The sequence below is a fragment of the Lissotriton vulgaris genome, chromosome 7 (genome assembly GCF_964263255.1).
Source record: "Lissotriton vulgaris chromosome 7, aLisVul1.2, whole genome shotgun sequence".
NCBI lineage: Eukaryota > Metazoa > Chordata > Amphibia > Caudata > Salamandridae > Lissotriton > Lissotriton vulgaris.
In genome coordinates this window covers 1,766,363,040-1,766,387,405 of record NC_141695.1, presented here as the reverse complement: position 1 = coordinate 1,766,387,405, position 24,366 = coordinate 1,766,363,040, and the positions used below count along the sequence as shown (strand labels likewise).

The window sequence follows — 24,366 nt, the reverse complement described above, 5'->3', positions numbered from 1 at the left end:
TGCCCTTCACTCCCCAGAACTGTAGTGACTCTTCTCCCATCTTCTCTCCTCTTCTACTATAATGCGCCCCCTCTGCCTCAATTGGGGTCACTCAAAAAACAGGCTCCTCTCCATTGATAGAAAAGGCAAAAGTAACTTCTATGGTTGAGTATTTTTACAAGTATAAAATCATGCTTTTAAACCCTGTGTTGTACCCTTCTTTCTTTCAGTCTGTCTCGGTGTCTGGATCCAGCAGGGCTCAGCTCAGGAGGTTTCTGTAGAAGTGATTGATGCCATATTGGGAGATGTGGCCACCCTCCCTGCCCCGGCCGTTGCAGATGCATTTTCGTATGCCTGGTACAGAGGGGCATTCGTGGCCAATTTAAAGGGCGTCTGCACTTACTTTATTTCACCACCAAAAGAGGTCCCTGGCGTCGAATACACGGGTCGGGAGACTTGTCAGCCAGTCGGATCTTTGCAGATCAGGGACGTGCAGGCGAACTACAGCGGAAATTACACCGTGTATGTGCAACCGAGGCGTCAACTTCCAGTACAAGGCATCAGACTGCTGAGGGTCAAAGGTAAGTGCTTGACCTCTGTCCTGGGAGTCGATGAGGGGAGGATTCTATATCACTTTTTACCTTTCTTTATTCAGGCACTTTCTGTAACATATGGGCAGCTCACGGTCCATTTTATCATTGAGATGCCACATGACCCTCACACGTGACGTCATTCTGTGCATGGGTGACATCAGTTCTGCAGTAGGTTTAACTTCCGGTGCCATGAAACGCTTTTCAAGGCGCACAGATATTTATACAACACCGTTTAATGTTTATTTATATGTTGAGAAGGTTATAGGACCTCAATCCCAATGAAAACCTCATAACCGTCTAGTCCCAAACAAGACCTTTAAACGCATCGTGTCAGGGGTGTGTAACAGAACGTGTAGAACACATGTACCGGAATGAGGAAAGAGTTACACAATTAGCCTCCTGGAGGTGTATTCCATTAGCTCTCTTTTTTCCTTTAGTTGAACCCACTGCATCCACGCATACATCCTGGAGAGAAACCAATGCTTTGAAGGTGGAGTTGGGGGTATTTGTGGCTGCCCTGCTGGCTTTATGCTGGGCAGAATGGATTTGCACTGCGCACAGGTTTGAAAACACTGAACAAGAGACGCAGACAAATCTATGTGGCAGAATTTCAGTTTAGTTGAGTGCTAATCATTATTTTATCTGATTGCTTGGTATTTTCATTCCTAGATAGGTAAACGTAAATGGGAATAATTATAAAATCTGGCATCTTTCCCCTTTCAACTACAAACTGAAACCAACAAATACAACAAGAAAACACAATGAAAGAATGTTAATTCCGTCTTCGTAAATGAGTTGTAAAGCAAATATAGAACGGATAGTAGTTTTCAAAATAAAAAGGGTTGGGACGGGAAAACCCCTCTGTATGGTAAGAGATGCGTTCCCCTGCCCAGAGTGACCCAGATGTACTGAAGTGTGGATCCCTAAAGCAAACATGGATCACGCATGTGCGCAATGACATTGGCCTGTCTCATGGATTGTGGTCTTGTTGGACTGAGAAAGGCGTCCAAAGTGCTACCCTAATAGTTGTGGAAAACCTCTGCCTTCACCAAGAGTTAAGTTAAGAGTTAAGTAACACAAGCGCAGTGTTGGCAGGATACCATGTAGCGATCAATAGGGGAGAACAGGTCCTTTTAGGTCGAACCCTACCAGACAGCACAGCTGTCTGGTTGGGAAAAAACTTCTTGATGACATTCTGAAATCTTCCCCGGGAATTTATTCAGCCCGCCCTTACCATTGGTTTCTGGTTCGTAGCTAATATTTGCTTGCGTTCTATTTGCTGGTTTTAATTTGTTTGAGGCTGTCTAGCTTGAGTTAGTTCATCCGGTGGAGCTTAACTTGTTTACTGTATTCTTCCACAAGTGCTTGCTTTTTATAATCAGGCCTATACATTTTCTTTTTATATTGTCACATTTGTTGTGCATTCAAAGACAGAGATCAAAATGTCTGTAAATTAACTGTGCACATATTTCAGAATATATCGAAATTAGGAAAGCATAAATTAAGCAAAATCTTTTGTAATTCTGAAGTGTGGTGGACACAAATATTTAAAAAAAGATCCAAACAAATCAACACACATTATTGTTTTTCTGTTGTATAGTTTTATCAGTAAAAGTGAATATGCAAATGTAATGGTCATTTCAATTGAAAATGTGTTGTCTGTAATGGCAGTGCGCTACCTCTCCATATATGCTCCACACTATGCCACTCCACTCTACAACAGTCTACTCCACTATTTGACACTCTTCTACACTCCACTCTGTGACACTCTACACCAATTCACTCTAGGCCATGACAGTCCACTCTATGATACTCCATGACACTCCACTCTACGATTCTCCACAACACCTTACTCCATTCTACACCACTCCACTCTACCCTACTCCACTCTATACTACTCCACTCTATTCCATGCCTCGCCACTCCACTCTAATCCACTCTACAACGGTTTGTCTCTCTACACTAGGCAACTCTATGACACTCTACTCTGCTCCACTCTACTCTACTCTACTCTGCTCTAAAACATTTACAATACTCTATGCCACTCGACTTGACTCCGTTCTATACAACTACACTCAACACCATTTTACTCTACGATAATTTACTTCACTCTATAACCCTCCACTCTATGATCCTCCACTTTATGACCCTCCACTCTATGACCCTCCACTCTACAACCGTCCACACCAAGACCATCCAGTCCACTCTACAACCCTCCACTCCATACCACTCTGCGCCACTCTATGACCCTCCACTCTATGCTGCTCTACGCCACTACACTCTTTGTCACTCTAACCAATTCCCTCTGTGCTACTCCACACCATTTTACTCCACTCTGACACTCCGCTCTACAACACTATACTCCACTCTATGCCACTCCGCTATACAACACTCTACTCTATCCCACTCCACTGTATGACACTGTTCTCCGCTCTATGCCACTTTACTGTATGACACCCTTCTCCCCTCTGTTCCATTACTCTACATAACACTAGTCTACTCTACACCCCTCTTTTTGAAGCCCCTCCACTCTAGGCCCATCAACTTTACACCCCTCCATTACACTTTATTCCACTCTACACCACATTACTTTGCGCCACTTTACTCCACTCTGTTCCACTTCACTCTAAGCCACTCAACTCTATGATAATCCACTCTACAGCACTCTATGCCACTCTACTCCACTCAACGCCTCTCCACTCTACACAACTCCCTCTACCCCACTTTACTCCAGTCTGTGCCACTCCACTCTACAACACACTATTCCACTCCTTCACTCTACGCCACTCCACTGTATGCCACTTCTCTCTACGACACTCCACTCCATAACACTCTACTCCAATGGACTCCACTCCTCAACACTTCACTCCCCTCCACACCGGGGGTAGTAAAATACTATCCCTATTTGGGAAAAAATATCTCTGTAAGTTTGACCATTAGACATAGCTCTTCTAATGCCTTGTTGCATGCTAATGTTTTAGGTGCATTTTACAATGCAGTGTAGAGTAGTCAAGTCATACATTGTCTGTCAATATATATGGTAAAAATCCCTTGACCCTTCTGTATACCACAAAATCGACCAAGATGGCGAAGTAGGATTTTCTAGAGAAAATTAATGCCAAATTGTGCGTAAGTTACGCAGCTTTAATTTGTTGTTCCCGGTGTCTCCTCTAAGATTAAAAGTAGGTTTAACAAGTTCTCACATGCAGGGCCTAGTTGGTGTGATCTGGTGGGGATACTAGCCTATTAAGGGTAAGGCAAATTCACTAAAGGGCTTCATGGGCAAGGAAACGTTTGAATTCAGACATGGCACACCATAATATTTTGAGGGATTTTAATTATGTGGAAAATCTATTTGAACTAAAGTTGGACTCTCTGGACTGCTTTTCGTCTATTCAACTCAAAAGCTTACAAAAGTTTTCGTCCAGTATCATAAGTCAATGGTTATATGTAAAATACTGCTAATATAGGAGAAAATTGCTATTGAATCTTATTTAGCCATTTTACCCCAGTGGGTTAGTCATTAAACTACCCTCTGCTGCCTACCCTTATGTGGTGATTCATACTGGAGTTCCCCCTTTACGTTAGGATCAGAAGGAAACACATGAGAAACTTAATAACAGCGTTTTGGACTGGCTTGTGGATACAGGGGCTTTTACCTTTCTTTTGCTAATGGCATTTTATTAACGCAAAGGACTGAATGGATTGGGTCCATACCGGCTTGAAGAAAAAGGAATTATGTCATTATAAACTTTAGAACCCCTTATTCGGTGCAAATTTTGTTGTTTGGGAGCTTGAGTAAAGCTGTTGCCAGGAGTAATATAATTCTAGTACCGCTAGGCTATTTTAAAAAACGTGTCCTTCCCATCTGTTGCTTCACAATCCTCAGCCATTTAAGGTTCATGGAATGGCAATAATAGTCAAGCGATGCGCTATCTGTGTCTTGTATCTTTCATACCCTTTCTTCTTGTAATGTGGATGAATTCAGTATACCTGTAGCAAATAGCTTTGACTTTTTATTCAATGTTGATTGACTTTCTGATGCCCCCTCAGTCTCTTCCCCCACTGACATAACTGAGGGAAATTATGCTTTTGGTTAGAAGATATGCACTCAAAAAGTTCTTACCCTTCGTTGGGAGAATTTCCTCCTGTTGATAATCTGAGCGGAATACTATCCTGTTGAAAGGTTTTTGCTCAGAGGCTGTAAATCCTATTTGCTATTTCAAGAAACTTGAGCTACTACTCCTAGTTGGTGCACTGGATTCTGGTCCTGAAACTCCTTCTGCCTGTGACTGTGCTAAGGGTGGTCTCTCTCTTTGGATCCATTTGAATCTTAATGTTGAGGTTACCGTCTTGGACACTGGGACGCCTGCCTTTCAAACACTGCTTATTAAAGATACCCTGAGTTATTTTTATTTCTATCTGGTAAACTTGTATAATAATGATTTTGAAAATTCTGTATGTGTTTATTTGACACAGTTGTTTTCCTTTTTAACCTTTTTGAAGCCTATTTGGGAGGGTTTTGTTTCTCAACCAAATTACCTCTCCTGTCTGGGGATTTTAATGCTAAATTAGCACCATATCCTGACGGGTAAAGGGCTGAGGATCAAGTTGCTTATTATGCTCATCCGGATGTAAGAGGGAAGGACTTAGGCTCCTAATTTGCTGCACACAAGTTTACTTGGTTGAATCAACCACAGATTAGTGTACGCCGTAGCTTGCGTACACCGCCATGGTGAGCTGGTTCTGATGAATGCTTCATGTAATACACCTAGAAGCAGAAACATGTTGACCAAACCTCTCTTTTCACTTTAGGATGTGTCTGGTAACTGAAGGCAGTTAGACAGATCTGGCGCACTTGTTTTTAACAGTGCAGAGTTTTGTGCCATTATAAGTCTTTTGGGAGGCACTTTTTAAATCACCTTTTTCACTTATTGCACTCATGCCACACACAAAAAAACCGGCTCCGCTGTAATCAGGCGTTTTAGCACACAGGAGATGCATTCAGCACCTCTGTTGGGAACCCAATGATGAAGCATGTCACCAACTAGGTTGACGGGTGAGGGTTCAGTTAATCAGAGTGATGCCTCTTGCTAGCTCTTCATTTACTAGATGCATTCTTTATTCGTTGGATTTACATTAATTAGGGGGACCAGTTCGCTCCAGTTGCTTTCCTTCTCTCTCTTGTTGTTTAATTGTAAAGATTACATTAGAAATCCTGGGATTTACTATATAAATGTTGTTGTCGGAATGGGGATCGAGAAGTGTTTCTTAGTAGTACCAACTGCAAGAATGCTTTAAGGTTCTCTCATATGCCAAGATATTGTTTTGCACGGAGCCTGTAATGGTTCAGTTTCGAATCTGTCTTGCCACATGAAAGGAACACCAGCTTCGGTGATAACGCCAATGTTCGATTTACTTTCGAATGGGAGTTACTTGATGCTGAACGATCAAGGTTGTTGTGGCATGCTTCCAGGCATTGCATATCTGGTCACCGTGAACACCAGGGTTACTTGCTGTATGCAAGTATTGTTTCCTCCGACAAATACAGTCAGGGATGCGCTAGTATAGTCTTCACTGAATGTTTCGTTGATACAGTTTGATGCTTTGAGCAAAATGAAAGCCATGCTTTTGCAGGAAACCGTGCTGTTAACCTCTACTCGGGAAACCTTTCAACTTCAAGTTGCAAGGACCTCGACAGAGATACAGGTGCCAATCTGCACCAACTGCCGTTAAACATTTAGTAGAAATGATGGGACGTATCTTTAACATGTCTGATACTAGTGGCATTATACACCTATTTAAGACCATAGGGTCTGGATTCCTTAGCACTTTCCAAACAATCCTCTGAGTTATTCCTAACTTCATACACTCCGTGTTTGGAAGCATTTTCGGGGGTCTACCTCTGATACTGCTCACTGTACCTGGAATCCTAATTATCGTCTGCCTGCTGAGCAATGGACTCACCTTCCGCCAGCGTGCTTGCAAAACCTCTCCTGGAAAGACATTACTGTGAGCGCACGGTACAGCATCTCGGGGCACCTCGCCTACGAGAACTAAGTGCTCCTTGGTTCTTATCCTTCAGACCAGTCTTTGATGACTGCATCGTACCTGTCTTCCGAAGCCTGTTCTGCTGAGGAGAATGGGAGTTGGACATCTGTCTGACACCTCTGACGGAAATGCCAGCGGACTTAGACTCCAGGCTGGAACCCTTGTGGTCCCATGCACGACTCTGTCCCCAGCGTATTCCCATCTTGATGAATGCCTTCCTCGAGGAACCGCAGATGCCTTTCACGACTGAATTAAATTTCAGCTCCAGCATTGACACTGGGGTATCGAATTCAGCACCGGATGCCTACACACCAGCTGTCGGCAACGAGGAATAACATCTATGCACTCTTCATGTGCTGTGCGAGGTATTGCAGTGTTTGTCCCCGCTGAAGCAGGCAGCGATAATGTTATGTGTCCCAGCCAGGACATTTATTCTAAATCTGGCCCACCGTGTGCTGGGAACAAATGTGGAACTTTTTCCTTCCCTTTTAATTTTTTCAAACAAACTTTTCCAAATTAACACTGTCTATTTCAAAGCATGGCCTTCTTAGTACGCTTTCAGTAGTTCAACTTGTTTGGTCGTACTCATTTAGAACAGTGATTTGCGGAACTTTACAACAATGTCAAACATTACCAAAGAACTTTTACCTCGTTTTTTAAACTGTTTTTAAATGATTTTTTAACGTTTTTAGAAACATTTTAAATGTCTACTTGATAATTTTATGCACTGACACTGTTATAAATGTGCATTTAAAAATGTGCATTATTATTGTTAAGTATAAGGTGGAGTGAGTGTTATATTTCATATTGGAATCCTAATAAAGTGTTGTGTGTCGATTTAGATTCCGTATGAATTTCCTGATTCATGCCCCTATATAGGTACATTTCACATTGCCCTTATATAGGCATGGAAATCCAGTCCTTATTTAGGCATAGTCCATGCTACCCAAATACAGGCATGGCTACTTTCATCCGTCCATCTACGTCACAACGATTTCTTGGAAAACCAGACTGTTAGGGAAATCCCCTTGCCTGAATATTTATTTCTCCAAGAAACTCATTATTATGCATGAACATCTATTCGCTAGAGGTTGATTCATTACATTCATTTGCCCGACTCTTACGCCAATACTGGCAATCCATTTAAAAAAAAAATCTTTTTATTAACCTTGCTCACATAAAAAACATAGCAGCGTACATTTAGCAGGAGATAGTCATCGATCTCTGATTCATACAGTAGGCAGGTCAAAACATTCCCAAAGACCACCCCTCGCTTCACCCCCCACCCGCCTCGCCCCCAGATCCTCTGTATTTTCTCCAGGGGCCCCAGACCTTCCTCCACTTCTTCACACACCCCCTTGCCTTGTAAATCATCTTCTCTGCCCTCTGGCACCAATCCAAGTCTCGCCTCCATTGGTCCTATTGTGGAGCCTCCTGCGCCCCCCAGCCCTGGGCAATATTCCTTTTCGCCACCCCTGCTGCCAAGGCCAGCCAGATCTCCTTGTATCTTGTCCAGTCAGTCGGACCTTTAATCATTAATAAAAGCCACCTCGGCTCCACCGGAACTGGCGACCCCACTACTATCTCCATAGTGCGAGCCACCTTAGGCCAAAAGGGCGCCACTCTTGGACAGTCCCATAAGATATGAAAAAACGTGCTCTCCTCATTGCAGCCTCTCGCGCACAAGGGAGATTGAGTCCTGCCCCAGGAGAATAAGTGCGTGCGCGGGTAGTAGACCCGATGCAGAAGAATTTAACTGGACCAGGTGAAACCGGACCCGTATCGCTATATCACGCAGGTTTTGAGGGCGTCCTGCCAGTCATCATCCTCTAGGGTGCCAATGTCCCCCTCCCACCTCGCCCGCAGTGATACCAGGGGATCAGGCATGTTATTGATCAATTCGCGATAGATAGTGGCCGTGGGCTTTTCTAAAATAGGGTCCATCAAGAACCTGTCCTCCATTGGCAATTACTCTGGTACTGAAGTCCCCACCGGTATGTGAGAGCGCAGAGCAAGTGTAATGCGTAAGTATTGGTAGTGTTGTGAGGCATGCATTTGGTATTCCTTCCTCAGGTATTCAAAGGACCTAGGGCCTCCCAATACTGGCATTCCTAAACACCTTCAAGGTATAAATATACCGTTACTTGCTATGGCAAAGCACGGTGTGGTTCGGTGCAGTTCGACTATCTTCTTGCACGACGCAGCTCGCCACTGCAAGTATCGAAGGAAGCCAACTCCTCAGCTGATGCACTGAGCAGACACTTTCATCCTCCTGCCGAGAATCCAGCTCCAGTGTTTCTGACTCCCCTTGCGGGGTGTTGGGAGATCGAGTCCCGAGAAAGAGATACCAACTTCTCTCATTCTAAGGTATGGAGCTGATTACAGCCTAGAGAATCCTTCGGCAAATTCTTGGCAAAACTAAACTTATGCTAAAGCAGCACCTACTTCTTCCCTAGTACTAGACTTAGATTAGGTACCCTGGGGTAGGATTATTTAGAAGCACCATTTGAGTATTTTAGCCTATGATATTTATGTATACCAGAAGCAACATGGTCAGCCTTAGCCGGCTACACACCTGACCCTGACATTGAATCAATGTCGGACTGGGAATTACTTAATAACATACAAAATTTAATAGAATTATACAGTTAAAACCACAACTGTCTGAAAGTCCTGAAAAGGTCTTTACTAAAAACATTCCTACCTCTTCTAAAAAGAAGTGGGAAAATAGCAAACAACCTTTCAAAGAGAAGCATTCTTATTCCCGAGGTAGGTCTCCTCCAAAGGAGCCCTCTGAAAGGAGGTGTAACCTCAGGAATAGGGATAATTTGAGAAAACCTGACGGGTATCAAGATACTGATACACGTTCCTCTCATACCTTTCAGATATCGTCACAGACACTCGAAAGAAGAGGATGGTCAGAGAACAAGGAAGAACGTGTGAAGTCCAAAGATGATCAACACGTTCAGAAAAGCAAACCAAACCTCAATATATAAAAAAAAGGTAGCAGGTCTCAAAATCAGACATGCCGAGGATCTTGAGGACACAACTGAAGAACGGAGAATGGCCTCAGACAATGCTGGACAGCTCAGCAGAAGTAACAATAGTTCGCCAGAACCTAAAGGGTCTTCTGGAGACAGTGGACTTGAATGAGGACATTCAAGTTGAAACTGCAGACACCAGGGTCAGTTCTCCACATAGGTTATATGAAATAACACTCCGGATGGAGGGAGACATAACAAGGAAAGTGAAAGCACTCTTTTGGGAGCGACTTTCTAAAGGTTATGATATACTTCTAGATGAACAAGACTGGCCACCAGAATTTGTCAGGGAGTGCCCACATGGCGAAGACATCATTATGCCAGCCTTCTCTAACCACATTCCAGTACATTTAAAATATACTTATGCCAGGAAATGGGCAGTTGTCCAAGCCCCAGCATTATATAAAAGTCATGTAGGATGGGATGAGGATTCACCTCCCCATAAAATCCAGTTAAAAAATCAACCAACTGCACAAAGGCAGTACCCAGTTAAGCAAGAAGCTAAAAAACAGGTCCAGCAGATCTTAGATAAACTTGAATACAAGGGGGTGATTGAAACATGCACCTCATCAATGAACAATCCATTGTTTCCCGTCTCCAAACCATACAATACATATGGTCTAGTTTTGGATTATAGACATCGAAACACTGGTTGCAAAATATTTGCTGTGCAAAATGCACACATTACAGCATTATTGAATAACATTGTCCGTAAAAAATATAAAGCCACATTAGATATTTCAAATGGTTTCTTTTGTCAAAACATTGCACTTGAAAGTAGGTATTTGACCGCTTTCTCAATAATGGGGACACATCGTCAGTTCTGTCGTCTCCCTCAACAGAGTTACTACAGACGTATGATGATGAGGCATTGTCATGCGTCGATGATATCTATTTGACATACTATGACTTGGATAGGCACTCGAACAGGGTGAACACCATTATACTGGGCTTCGCCTCTGAAGGGTACGAATTCAAATTTAAAAATTCTTGAATTACCCATCTCAACATCCTTTTTCTAGGATATGAATTGTCAAGTGAAGGCACATGCCTGGCAGCCAACTTTTTAGAAAAATGTGCGCTGCTCCAACCTCCAAAAACGCTGAAAAACTTACAGTCAATTCTAGGTTAACGGAATTTTGGAAGAACTAATATTGTAAACTACGCAGAAAGGGTTAAACCTCTCTACAAATTAATCACACCTGATTTTAGAACAGTAAATTGGAAAAAAGAACACACAGAAATTTTGCGTTCTGTCCAAACAGACATGGTAGCAACTAAACATTTACAAACACGCGTAAATGTACGCAACTTAGTGATCCGAATCATTCCGGGTCAATGCGGAACCACCTACTCAACTTTTAATTAAGGTGAAAAAGTACCAATTGCATACAAATCACATTTGTACACACAAACAGACATGGAATTCACTTCTACAAAAAAAATTCTGACTGCTGTTCAAACCGCTGTAGCAAAAGAGGGAGCCCTTGCATAGGGAAAACGCATAATGATCGTGACACCTGTACCTGCCTTAGAAGCAGTGATAAAAGCGAGCATTCCAAATGCTAACGCTTTACGTCCGAGATGGATACAATGAGTTAATTCTCTTGCTGCAACTGATGTTGAATACGTTTTTGATCCTTATTTAAAAACACAAGCATTCCTGCAGTACGAACAAGAATGTCACCTGACTACTGAAATTCATCCTCTTGATCAGTATAAATGTATAATTTACACTGACGGATCTGGGCAACCCGCTACGAGGGGGTAAGCAGGCTTATAGTGTGGCATGCACGATCGTTAAAGGTTGTATGCGCGATGGAAAATTCCGACCTATGGTCATAAAAACGAATCTATAGGAGATTGTACAGCTCAGCGAGCTGAACTACAAGCATTCAAAATGGCAATTGAAAATAAGGATCGCGAATTCCCAACATTCATAGTGTGCAATTCTTTCTATTGTGTTCAATCATATAATGAATATTTACAGAATTGGCTTCAAAGCCGTTTCAAAGATGCAAAAGGTGGCACAATCAAGCATAAGACGCTTTGGGAACAAGTAGTTCAGTTACGAGAAGGACTACAAAACACTCACGTGATACACACGCTGAGTCATCAACGTGATGGCGTTCACGTTAAAGGGAATTCATTGGCTGGTGAAGCCGTGAAGGCAGCTGTGCAAACATCTTCGTAGCTGCAATCACTCGTTCTAAAACGAAAATAGACAGTGAAATAATGCTGATTGTCAATGCTACAAGCAAAGGCAGTGTTGCAGTGTTACCTACGAAAGTTTCCACTCAAATACTCATACATAATTGATGCGAACAGCGTTCCGTTTGCTCGAATACCTGGAGTTGGGGATAGAGTAATTCCAAACATGGAATGTAGGACAGCTTTCATTTAGGAACCACATCTGGGAGAGGGTCTGATACATCAGGGGATCTCTAAAACAATATTAACTTTAAAAGAGATGTACTGGTGGCCAGGAATGAATGCACATATTCACATCTTTGTCATTAACTGCATAGACTGCAATAGAGATTGCAGCACAGCACGCCACCAGATACCTGACAGCATAGCCAGCCCAGTACAGACACCATTGTCAGACAGCATTAGACTATCTACGTGCAGACGTCCCTTTGGACGAATGCAGTCCCACAAATACTAAGTCAAGGTTCCTTTGGATGTGGCCTCAGCGCTCGGCTGACGCTCAAACTGTTATAAAAGATTTGCGAGTCTTTATCGGCACATACACAATTGGCACGCTACTTTCTGACCAGGGTCCTGCGTTTGCACTATGGTAGAATTGTACCTTTTATTTAATCTGTGTGTGCTGGTAATCCTATATATTTGTTTATATTGAATGATTGTTGCAGCGAACATGTTTTACACTAGAATAATGCTGGTTCAATAAATGCTTATTGAAGACTTCCCCATTCTATATTTGTGTTTATTCAGGGGTGGGGAATTCCTATCTCCTGACGCCCGAGACATCTAGATTTCTTAGGAGGGCAAGAGGTTTTAGTTTGTATTTTGTCCAAAGGACAAGTAGACAGTATTATGGTAACCTGATACACAGCTGTTCAACCCTATTGGGCACAGCTTTGTTAATAAGGAGCGCTGAGCAGTTTAATGGCAGTGAAAGGGTCAATGCAAAACCTGGAGCCTGCACTTTAATTTCCCCGAGCAGAATAACATGATAAAGCAGAGCTCAAAGTTTCAGCCAGCTCCATAGACTCATGTGGCTTCCAGGCCCTCCCTTGCTCCTTTTATTTTCTTTGAGCATTAGACAAACATCGAGCTTCTGTAGTTCCGGTTCACTCATAGCACTGGCATGTAAGAGGCTGCCTTTTCTGCCTCTTGCTCTGACTTGAACTGTATGACCCCTGCCTTTTATTATCTGCTCCACTCTTGCTCCTCATAGGGCCCCAAGATCCAAGCTCATCTTCAACCCACTTTACTTTCTCTTCTCATGCAGCTCGTGCACCCCCTTTTTTGCACTTTGCCTTTCCTGTACACATTATGTTTCAACGGTGCCTAAACATGCTTACCCCACCCCACCACCCTCCTGCCCTCTCTAACAGCTGTGACACGCTCCCCTTATGTCATCCAGGGCTGACATTAAAGCTAATTAGTTTCTCCATGAGGCTTTAATGCAGGCCTAAGGCCTCCTGCATTTCTGTCCTTGCACTAGGCCTCTCCTCTCACTTTAAGCTTGCACCAGGGGCATTTTGAACATACCACTGTAGCAACTACAGCAGCTGTGGAGTTCTTGATGGGCCTCTTCAGTCTGCTGGTCCACAGACAAAGGCCCATAATGGATTTGAAAGGGTGGATGAATAGATGCATGGATGAATGAGTGAAAGGGTGGATGGATAGATGCATGGATGAATGAGTGAAAGGGTAGATGGATAGATGCATGGATGAAAAAGTGAAAGAGTGGATGTATAGATGCATGGATGAATAATTGAAAGGGTGGATGATAGATGCATACATTAATGAGTGAAAATCTGGCTGGATAGATAGATGCATGGATAAATGAGCAAAAGGCTGGATGGATAGGTCCATGGATGAATGAGTGGAGTGAAAGGGTGGATGGATAGATGCAACGACGAATGAGTCAAATGATGGATGTAAGGATGGATGAGTGAAAGAATGAATGGATATGTGCAAGGGTGAAGGAAGGGATGTGTGAGTGTATGGATGGAGTGAAAGTGGATGGATGAGTGGATGGATGGCTGAATGAAAGGGTGGATTAATGGGTGAGAGATGAAGTAGATGAATGGATGGCTGGGTGGGTGGGTGGATAGATGAATGAATCAGTGGGTGGGTAGGTGGCTGGCTGGGTGGAAGGGTTGATGGATGGATGGATGGGTGGATAGTTGAGTGTAAAGGTGGATGGAGGGATTAGTGAAAGGGTAGATGGATAAATGAGCGAAACAGAAGATGGATGGAGTGAAAGGGTATGTATGTATGTATTTATAATCTTTTATAGCGCGTATCTGTCACCCCACGGGTATCCTGGCGCTTTGACTGATGAAAAATCCTGCCATACATCCTACTGGAATTTGGGATTAAGAAGATGCAGTCCTAGGAAAAAGATGTGTTTTTAGGAGTTTCTTGAAAGAGAAAAAGTCTTGCATACTTCTCAATCCTAACGGAAGAGTATTCCATAATCTGGCTGCCGTAAAGCTGAAAGATCGTCCGCCCAACCGAGCTCTCAAGACTTTAGGCACCACCGCAAGATGAGCGGAAGCCGAGCGAAGGGATCTCGGCGGAGTGTACCAGTGAAACATGTTCTGAAGTGGTACTGGGCCATGTCCGTGGAGGGCCTTGAATACAATACATACAGATTTAAAATCGATCCGTTGAAGGATCGGTAGCCAATGAAGGTCTCTTAATGCCTGGGATGAGGAGTCATAGCGGCGGCGAGCAAGCGCCAGTTTGGCTGCAAGATTTTGCACCCGTTGCAATTTTCCTATCAAGGTGGCTGGTGCTCCAAGAAATAGGGCATTGCAGTAATCCAGACGGCTTACGATAATGCTCCTCACCACTTCTGGCCTGCTGTCCTTAGGAAGCATCGGGAGGACCTTCCTCAACATGCGAAGCAGTCCCATGCAAGTACTCACTGTTTTGTTAACAGCTGCATCCAATTGGAGATTGGACCCAAACATCACTCCCAAATTGCGGACCGAGGTGGTAGGCCCAATCGTACTTTGGAAGGAGGGTGGCCAGAAATCCGGTGGAAGAGGTCTAGGGATGCGATCAGTGGTGCAGTGTAGGACCTCAGTTTTGGAGCTGTTAAACTGCAGCGAATTCTGATTCAGCTAGTCCGCGGTTGCGAGCATACAGCGGTGGAAGGTGTCAAGAGTCACTGCTTCCTTGCCCTCAAGTGAGAAGACAAGTTGGGTGTCGTCTGCGTAGTTCGTCACCGCTATGCCAAAGGATCTAATCAGCGCAACTAGGGGCCGCAGGTACAGGTTGAAGAGGATAGGGCTGATGGCCGACCCTTGTGGAACACCTTGCGCCACTTTTTTGATGTTAGATTGAAACGGTGGCAATGCCACTACCTGGTGGCGATTTCCAAGATAAGATGTCAACCACTGTAGTGCAAGGCCAGTTACCCCTACTTCCTCTAGTCTGTGAATCAGAATTGCGTGGCTGACAGTATCGAACGCGGCCGACATGTCGAGCAGTACTAAGAAGGCTGCTCTTCCCTGGTCGGCTCGCGTTCTAAGATCGTCAAGTACAGTCACCAGCGCTGATTCCGTCCCATGGGCCGGTCTAAATCCAAATTGGACTTCATCCAGACAGGACCCAGTCTCCAGATGTTTTGATAGATGTTTTGTAACCCATTTTTCCAGAATCTTTATTGGAAACGGGAGCAGGGAGATGGGTCGATAGTTTGCAGGATTAGCCGGGTCCAAGGTGGGCTTTTTGAGTAGAGGGGATACCACAGCAAGTTTCCAGCAATCTGGTACCCGTGCCGAAACCAGGGACTGATCGCAGATGGTAAACAACGGAAGGAAGAGTTCATCCCGGAAGAGCTTCCAATATTTATGCGGTATTGGGTCTAGAGGTGATCCCGACGAAACACTATTGGCCAAGGAGCAAAATTCCTCAAAAGTTGGAGAAGGAAAACAGTCCAACTTAGCACTGCTGGAGGTGCAGTCTATGATAGTCTTGGCGTGCGTTTCCGAGCGGCTCTCGGGATTACCGCCGGGTGTTGTGCCAAGATTGTTCAGAATGGCCGCGATTTTATCCTCAAAGGCCTGTGCCAGTGAGTCGCACAGGGACTGAGATGCGATGATGGTATTTGTCGCACTAGCAGGGCATGACAGATCCTTCACGATCTTAAATAAGGTCTGTGATTTGTTAACTGCCGCCCGCAGAGACTCTTCCAGAAACTTGGCCTTCGCACATTTGATCTGTGCTTTATAGATGGACAAGGCCTGTTTGTAAAGGTTCCGGTCTGAGTCCAGGTATTTCTTTCTCCATGTGGATGGATGAGCGAAAGCATAAATGGAGGAAGTGAAACGGTGGAAGAATATATGAGTGAAAAGGAGTATGGATGGGTGAATGGATGGATGGGTGAATGGATGGATGAGCGAAAGGATGGATGGAGGGATGAGCGAAAGGATGAATGAATGAGTGAAAACGAAGATGTGTGGGGTGAAAGGATGGATAGATGAGCAAAAGGATGGATGAGTGAAAGGAAGGCAGGAAGGATGAGTTTGATTGATAGGTTTGGAGATGGAAGGATAGGTTTGAACAGAGGCTTCGTGAACGCCCCACGTTAGCAGCTACAGGAGAGGTGGAGCGCTTGATGGGCCTCTCCTGTCTGCAGCTTGACAGACAAAGGCTCGCAATTAATGTGAAAGGGTGGGTGTGAGTGGCTGGATGTGTGGGTGAAAGGAGTGAGCGTATATGTGGCTGGCTAGATGGATGGATGGATAGATGAATGAGTCACAGATTGTTGAGTGACGGGGATGGTGGATGGACAAAGGATGTTATAATGAAGGGAAAGGTGAATGGATGGATGGGTTACATGGTGTATGAATTAGGGAGCGAAAGGATGGATGAATGTAAAGGATAAATTGATGGATGAGTGGAAGGCTGGATTGATGGATGGGTAGAAGGGTAGGTAGATGGATGAGTGAGAGAATGGATGGATGAGTGAAAGGGAGGATAGATGGATGGTGTGAAAGGGTAGGTGTATGGATGAGCGAAAGGATGGACGTATTGCTGAAATGGATAGGTTTGGAGATGGATGGGTAGGTTTGGATATGGATGAGCAGATGGACTGACAGATGAACAGATGAACGAATAGATTGGTCAAAGGCTAATGGGTGAAAGAATGAGTGAATGATAATGTAAAGGTGAAATGCTAGATATGAGTGGTTGAAAGGATGAATGGATAGATGCTTAGCTGGAAGAGACAGCTATTCAGGAGAGGAATCCAATGACTTCTTTTGCTTGCTGGTATAAGAGGTTTGTATCAAAGTTCGGGGTATTTTAATTTTCTGGTTACTCACTTGGCCTGCACTATGCTCCTTTCTCTACCTAGGGATTATCAGGTAGGCGTGGTGCTGTTTGCCAGTGCATTCTCGCTCCTCTCACGGGCTGAGTGGTCACTCCCAGTGTCCCTGCAGACATCTGGTATCATAGCGCTGCATTGCTTCGTTTGCTTTCTATTTTGCCATTTATTTTGCCTACTGTGTGCAGATTTACCGCTTTGCTCATTGGCGCTCTGTGGATTTTATTGTGCTGTCTAAAGGCTGCTAGTGCGTTTACCTACAGTTTGCTCCCCCCTCCGCCTCCATTTTGTTTGTTGTTGCCCTCCTCGTGTGCCCGCCCCGCCTCCCAGCTGAGACGCCCTCGCCCCTCCCCCTCCACTCTCCACATATGACAGGAGTTCCCGCGCGCAGCGTTCATGCGCAGCGACCGCGCCCAATTCGCGCCAAAGGTGCGCCAAAGGTAAGCCCGTCTACGCCCGTCCGCGCCTGGACCGCGCCCAGCGCCAGACCCCCTGGCCCCCGTCCCGCCCAGCCCTCCCGCATTACCTACGATGCCGCCACCCTCCTAGCCCTTAACCCTGGTCGAGCCCCCAACTGCGTCCAAGCAGCTCCTGGACACACCCATGGACCTTTCTCCTGCTACTCCTGCAAATTCAGCGGCACCGACAACATCTCCGCTACGACCACACCACAGATTCCCGACCCCAACCACCTACAATGCATCCTTCTCAACACCCGCTCGGTTCACAGACACGCCATTGACCTATGGAATCTACTAGACACCATCTCTCCAGACATCGCCTTCCTAACGGAAACATGGATGAACGCTTCCTCCGCCCCAGACATCACCATTGCCATCCCTGAAGACTATAAGATCACTCGCAAAGACCGTACCGGCCACACAGGAGGAGGAATCGCTATCGTCCATAAGAAATCAATCCACATCTCAACCAGCTCTGACGCCAACCTCGCCAACTCCGAACACCTTCACTTCCAGATCCACATCGACCCCAAGACCACACTCAGAGGCACCCTCCTCTACAGACCACCAGGACCCCGCGCAAAATTCAGTGAGGACATCACGGACTTCATCACTCCACACGCGCTCCCCTCCAAAGACTACATCCTTCTGGGAGACCTCAACTTTCACCTTGAAAAGATCAACGACCGCAACACCACCACCCTCTTGGACAACCTCGCCAACCTCGGACTTAAACAACTGGTCACTTCCCCCACCCACATCGCAGGTCACACACTCGACCCCATCTTCACCTCCAGCAATCATGTCTCCTTCAGCCACACTACGGATCTCCTCTGGACTGACCACAGCTGCGTTCACTTCACCTACAACAAGCCAAAACCCACCAACCACCTCCAACCAACTCTGCAAAGAAACTGGAACAAAATCACCACCGACCAGATCTCCTCATCGCTCCTTCTAAACACCCCAGCCCACTCTTCTAACCCAGACCAAGCCGCCGCCAACTTCACCCTATGGTTATCCAACACCGCAGACACCTTAGCACCACTGAAAAAACGTCAAAGCAAACCTGGCAACAAGAAGGCCTCATGGTTCAACGATGATCTTAAGAAGTCCAAGAAACTCTGCCGCTCCCTTGAAAAGGCCTGGAAAAAAGACCCAACCACTAGCACCAAGGACGCCTTCAAAAACGCCACCCGCACTCACCACCAACTAATCCGAAAGGCCAAGAAAACAGCATTCAAGGATCGACTTGACAACAACGCCCACAACAGCAAGGAACTTTTCAACATCGTCAAGGAATTTTCCAATCCCTCGGCCAACTCCAACGACATCACACCCTCTCAAGCCCTCTGCGACTCCCTAGCCTCGTTCTTCCACAACAAGATTGCAGACATCCACAACAGCTTCGACAACCAACCCGGAGACCAACCCACCCAACCATATGCTGAACATTCTCCCCCCGTGAACACCCTTAACGACTGGAACCCAATCTCCACTGAGGACACCATCCGCCTGATGAACTCCATCCACTCAGGATCACCCACAGACCCATGTCCTCACCACATCTTCAACAAAGCAGACTCCGTCATAGCACCGCACCTCCGAGACGTCATCAACTGCTCCTTCAACTCCGCCACCTTCCCGGAAAACTGGAAACACGCTGAACTCACCGCCCTTCTGAAAAAACCCACAGCGGACCCCACCGAACTCAAAAATTACCGCCCCATTTCGCTCCTTCCATTCCCGGCCAAAGTAATCGAGAAAGCTGTCAACAACCAGCTCGCCGCTTTTCTCGAAGCCAACAAATCCCTCGACTCCTCACAATCTGGCTTCCGAGCAAAACACAGCACTGAGACCGCCCTCATCGCCGCAACAGACGACATTCGAACTCTACTGGACAATGGAGACACAGTCGCCCTCATCCTCCTCGACCTCTCTGCAGCATTCGACACAGTCTGCCACAGCACCCTTTTACAACGCCTCAGAAACATCGGAATACAAGGAAAAGCACTTGAATGGATCACCTCGTTCCTCACCGGAAGAACCCAGAGAGTCCGCCTTCCACCATTCAAGTCCGAGGCCTCTGAAGTCATCTGTGGCGTACCACAAGGATCCTCACTCAGCCCCACCCTCTTCAACGTATACATGAGCACCCTCGCGGCCATCGCCCGCCAACACAACCTCAACATCATCTCTTACGCGGATGACACTCAACTGATCCTTTCTCTCACCAATGACCCCAGCACCGCCAAAACTAACCTACACGAAGGAATGAAATAAGTTGCCGAATGGATGAAACACAGCCGTCTGAAACTGAACTCAGATAAAACAGAAGTCCTCATCTTAGGTACATCCCCCTCTGCATGGGACGACTCTTGGTGGCCGGAAGCCCTTGGAAAATCACCCATCCCGACAGACCACGCACGGAACCTAGGCGTCATCCTGGATTCTTCACTCTCAATGAACAGACAAGTCAACGCCGTCTCTTCATCCTGCTTTAACATTCTTCGCATGCTCAAAAAAACATTTCGCTGGATCCCCACCGAAACCAGGAAAACAGTCACCCATGCTCTGGTCACGAGCCGACTGGACTACGGAAACACCCTCCACGCAGGTACTACCGCTAAACTCCAGAAGAAACTCCAACGAATCCAAAACGCCTCAGCCAGGATCATATTAGACATCCCGCGCAACGAACACATCTCTGGTCACCTGAAAGACCTCCACTGGCTACCCGTCAATAAGAGAATCACTTTCCGACTGCTAACCCACGCACACAAATCACTCTACGACATCGGACCAGAATGCCTCAACTCACGACGGTCCTTCTACACCCCCTCCCGCCAACTACGTTCTTCCAGCCAAGCCCTCGCCACTGTACCTCGCATCAACACGACCACCATGGGAGGCAGATCCTTCTCATACCTGGCTGCTAAAACTTGGAACTCACTCCCCACTTACCTTCGCCTTACCCAGAACCACCTAGCATTCAGAAAGCAGCTTAAAACGTGGATATTTGACAAGTAATCCTCCTCCCCTTCCTAAGCGCCTTGAGACCCTCTGGGTATGTAGTGCGCTATATAAATTACTTGACTTGACTTGACTTGACAGACAGTATTTGGTCCATAAAGGCAACATTACCATAGAAATTCCTGGCACTGAACAAAACTACTTGGTAAAAGAGAAGAATGCTGTCACACACAAAGGAGCCAGCCAATAGATAGGAAGATAAAACTTTAATAAAAACAAAAGGTCTTGGTTAACTCAGATTTAATTAGGGGCTCAAATGTTAAAGAAAGCCACAAAAATGCACCCATGATATATGTCCTTGTATTAATGCAGATTTAAATTTTATCATGAATTTACATGAATTTCCATTAAGTACGCCAGGAAACCGTAATCCTAGAAAATATTTGTGAATTGCATTTTTAGCATGAGCAAAGATGAGTGTGCCCCATCGGAAATCTGTTCGGTGTTTAAAAGTTCATTTTTTCTCCAACCACACTTTACCCAGTCCTGGAAGAAACTTTACTTCTGCTGTTGTCAGGGGTACATTTCCAACCTTTCTCAGTATGCGAAAAGATTAGAGAAGAGCTGGTGAAAATCCCCAAAATTCAAATCCATCTATAGTATTAGCCTGACATAACCAGAGAGGCTATTATCAGAGCTCTTCTGTAATGAGATTGCTTCCATTATTTGACGGCACACTACGTGGCACCAAAGGGACAAGTGGATATTGTTACAGGACAAGTAGAAATATGAAGCTACTTGTCCTATGGACAAGTACATATTTTGTTAAATTCCACACCCCTGTTATTCAGTGAGCACGAGTGACTGAGCGAAAGGTACTGCTCTGTTTCCACAATCCCTGAGGGGTTCGAGAGTTGTCATGTTCAGTGGTTGCCGGAAACTATTCGCTCCTTGGTAATGGTCATGGGCTTATAGTGGCACTGTGAGCTAGCTGGTCTAAAGGCTAACATATCCTATGGGGTGTCCATAATCAGTGTAGACACCAATCTCTTAGTGTATGTTATCCAAACAATGCGCAGATCCCGCATATTTGTAGAAAGTACACAACATGGCGCCCAACGTAGGTTTGGTTCTTATTTAACGGTCAAATCTGAGTAGTTCAATCGTGCCTTCTCAGAGGCCCCCACTCACATTTACCCAGAGACTTCTGGGGTAGGGAAGAGAATTATCTGCTGCAGCTGAGTAGGTTTATCCTATGTTTTGGTTGTAAGTTTGTTCAAGCTTGAAGGATTATAGTTCCGTACATTATGCATAGCCCTATCTCTTTTCATAATTACTTCTTTTCACAATATCTAACAATGGAGATGCTTGTATGAGTGGTGCTGGTGTAGAGGAAGCAGAGCTTGAAGGAGCTCTGAACATTTCAGGGAATTGCAGAAATGTCCTTGTTATAAAATGAGCAAATTATGGTCTCTCTTTATTAGGTGGAGGTTTACTTTCGTGATTGAGGCACACGATTCATACGACAGAGGTGTTCTATTCTTGGGTTAGATTCCCATCTGCAGATGCACAAACACAAGTATTCCAGAGTTACATTCCAGATGAAATACCAGTTGAATACTGTCTGTACAAAGACATAGAAGTCCTATTAACTTACCAAGAAGACATAAATTGGTTTAAAGGTGTCCTCCCCCATACCACAGAAAAAGTGAGTCTTGGTCCGCTGAGTAGAGACAGGGCGACTTGGCCTGTCCTAGCTGCATACACACTGCATCCAGAGATGTATACATTGCCAGCAGCAGACTTACGTCCACTTCTCAGTGAGATTATAAAAGTATCATTTCTGTGGGGAGGACTGCAACAAAAATCACCCCACAAACGCTGAATGCAATTATGGGAAGAATGCCCACTAAACGTGAGCAAATACCATTCTGGATAGCACAAAAAATAGCACAACATGAGGCAGTTTTCTTACACAGAGGCCCGCAAGAAAAACACAGAACGCTGACAATTTGCTTGTCAATGGGGATAAGTCCCCAAATAGAGGACTGTACCACATGGGGTACAGTTTTTTCCGCCGTTTTTACCAGAACTCATGGTACCCCATTGTCACGAGGTGACCTCACAGGGCGAAGAAGAAAATGATAATTGTGACCTCTTAGCCCCTTTCATTTCTTCCATATTTTATTTTCAGTCACCCTGGGAGAACGACGGGATGGTGAAAAAAACCACTCAGGAAGAGCTCTTTTGAAGACGAGAAAGGACTAAACCCTAATACTTTTATTTCTGTTGCTATATTCTGTCTGACAATGAAAAATAAATATTCACCAAATAGGACAGCTTTTCTTCGTCTGTTATTGCCCATTCTAACACCCATCAATAGCAGTGATACCAGAAGTACTGAAACAAACACAGAATGAGTATGGGGCAGTATATGTCATGGACCTTGGGATGAAATTGATAGGCAATTTTGCCAAGGTATGCACATATATGTTAGCTAACATAAAAGGGGAGGCAGCAGCGGTGGCTATACGCCAACGCCTGAGGTAATGCACTCCTCCTGCACAATAGGAGCAAGAACTACCTAAAATTATTGAGGATACCTATGCTTTACTGGGTAGAGATAACTTAGGAGTTAGACCTGTGAAACCACAATTAATAAGTAATATGGAAAAGAACAACGCTTAGAAGCACCCGATTCTTCTAAAAAGAAATGGGAAAATAAACAATAAAAAAATAAGCAGAATGCATCAGGATTACAAGGTGGATCCCCTCAACAGGAACCCTTTGAAAAACTATATAACCTTCGAAACCGTGATAATATTAAAAAACCTGACAGGTATCAGGATTCTGATAGACGTTCCTCTCACTCCTTTCAGGGTTCATGCAAAGAGAGAGAGAGAAGGACGATCAGAACACAGACCAGAAGAGCAAGCAAAGAAGAAAAAAGACGCACATCGCACTTCAGACTACATTTTCAAAAAAGATGATAAACACAAAAGGAAACCTCAATTTTAAAAGAATTATGTGCTTGCATCGAGTTATTCTTTTCAGAATTTTCCGTTATTTATGGTTTCCCAGGTCTAGCTCTGAATTATCTCTACCCAGTGAAGCATCGGTTTCTTCAATAATTTTAGGTAGTTCACACTCCTGTTGTGCAGAAGTGACTTCCCTCAGGCGTTTGCGTATAGCTGCTGCTGCCTCCCCTTTTATGTAACTTAACATAATTGTTGATACCTTGGCAAAATTGTCAAACAGTTTCATTCCCGAGTCCAGGGCAGGTTCTGCCCAGTACACATTCTGTATTTATTTCAATACCTCAGGTATACCTGCTATTGAGGGGGTACCATGAGTTCTGGTGTAAAGGGCAGCAAAGACTGTACCCCAAGTGGTACAATCCTCCATCGGGGAAGCTATCCCCATTGGCAAGCAATTTGCTAGTATTCAGTGTTTTTCCTGCTGGCCCATATGGGGAAATACTGCTTCAAGATGTGCTATATTCTGTGCTATCCAGAACGGAATTTGCTCACATTTTGTGTGCATTCTTCCCATAATCACTTTTAGCCTTTGTGGGCTGATGTTTGCCGTATTCACTTGAAGTTGACCAGCTTGAGTAATCCTCACTGCTGCTGACAATGTAGCTATGTCTGGATGTGGTGTGTAAGCAGCTAGGACCGCCCAGGCCGGTCGTGCCCTGCTGAGCAGACCGAGTGTCACATTTGTTGTGGTGT

The 24,366-nt window shown here is 45.0% G+C and overlaps 1 protein-coding gene across 1 annotated transcript in view; it reads left to right on the top strand.

Annotated features, from left to right (window-relative positions):
• Nucleotides 1–208: 208 nt before the first annotated feature.
• Nucleotides 209–24,366, top strand: part of LOC147706624 (cell adhesion molecule CEACAM21-like) — a gene marked incomplete at its 5' end in the record, with an annotated part of 213,849 nt that continues 189,691 nt past the window's right edge. The window contains one exon of the mRNA XM_086929107.1: nt 209–560. Coding sequence (XP_086785233.1) covers nt 209–560 — 352 coding nt within the window. The remainder of the gene's footprint in view (nt 561–24,366) is intronic.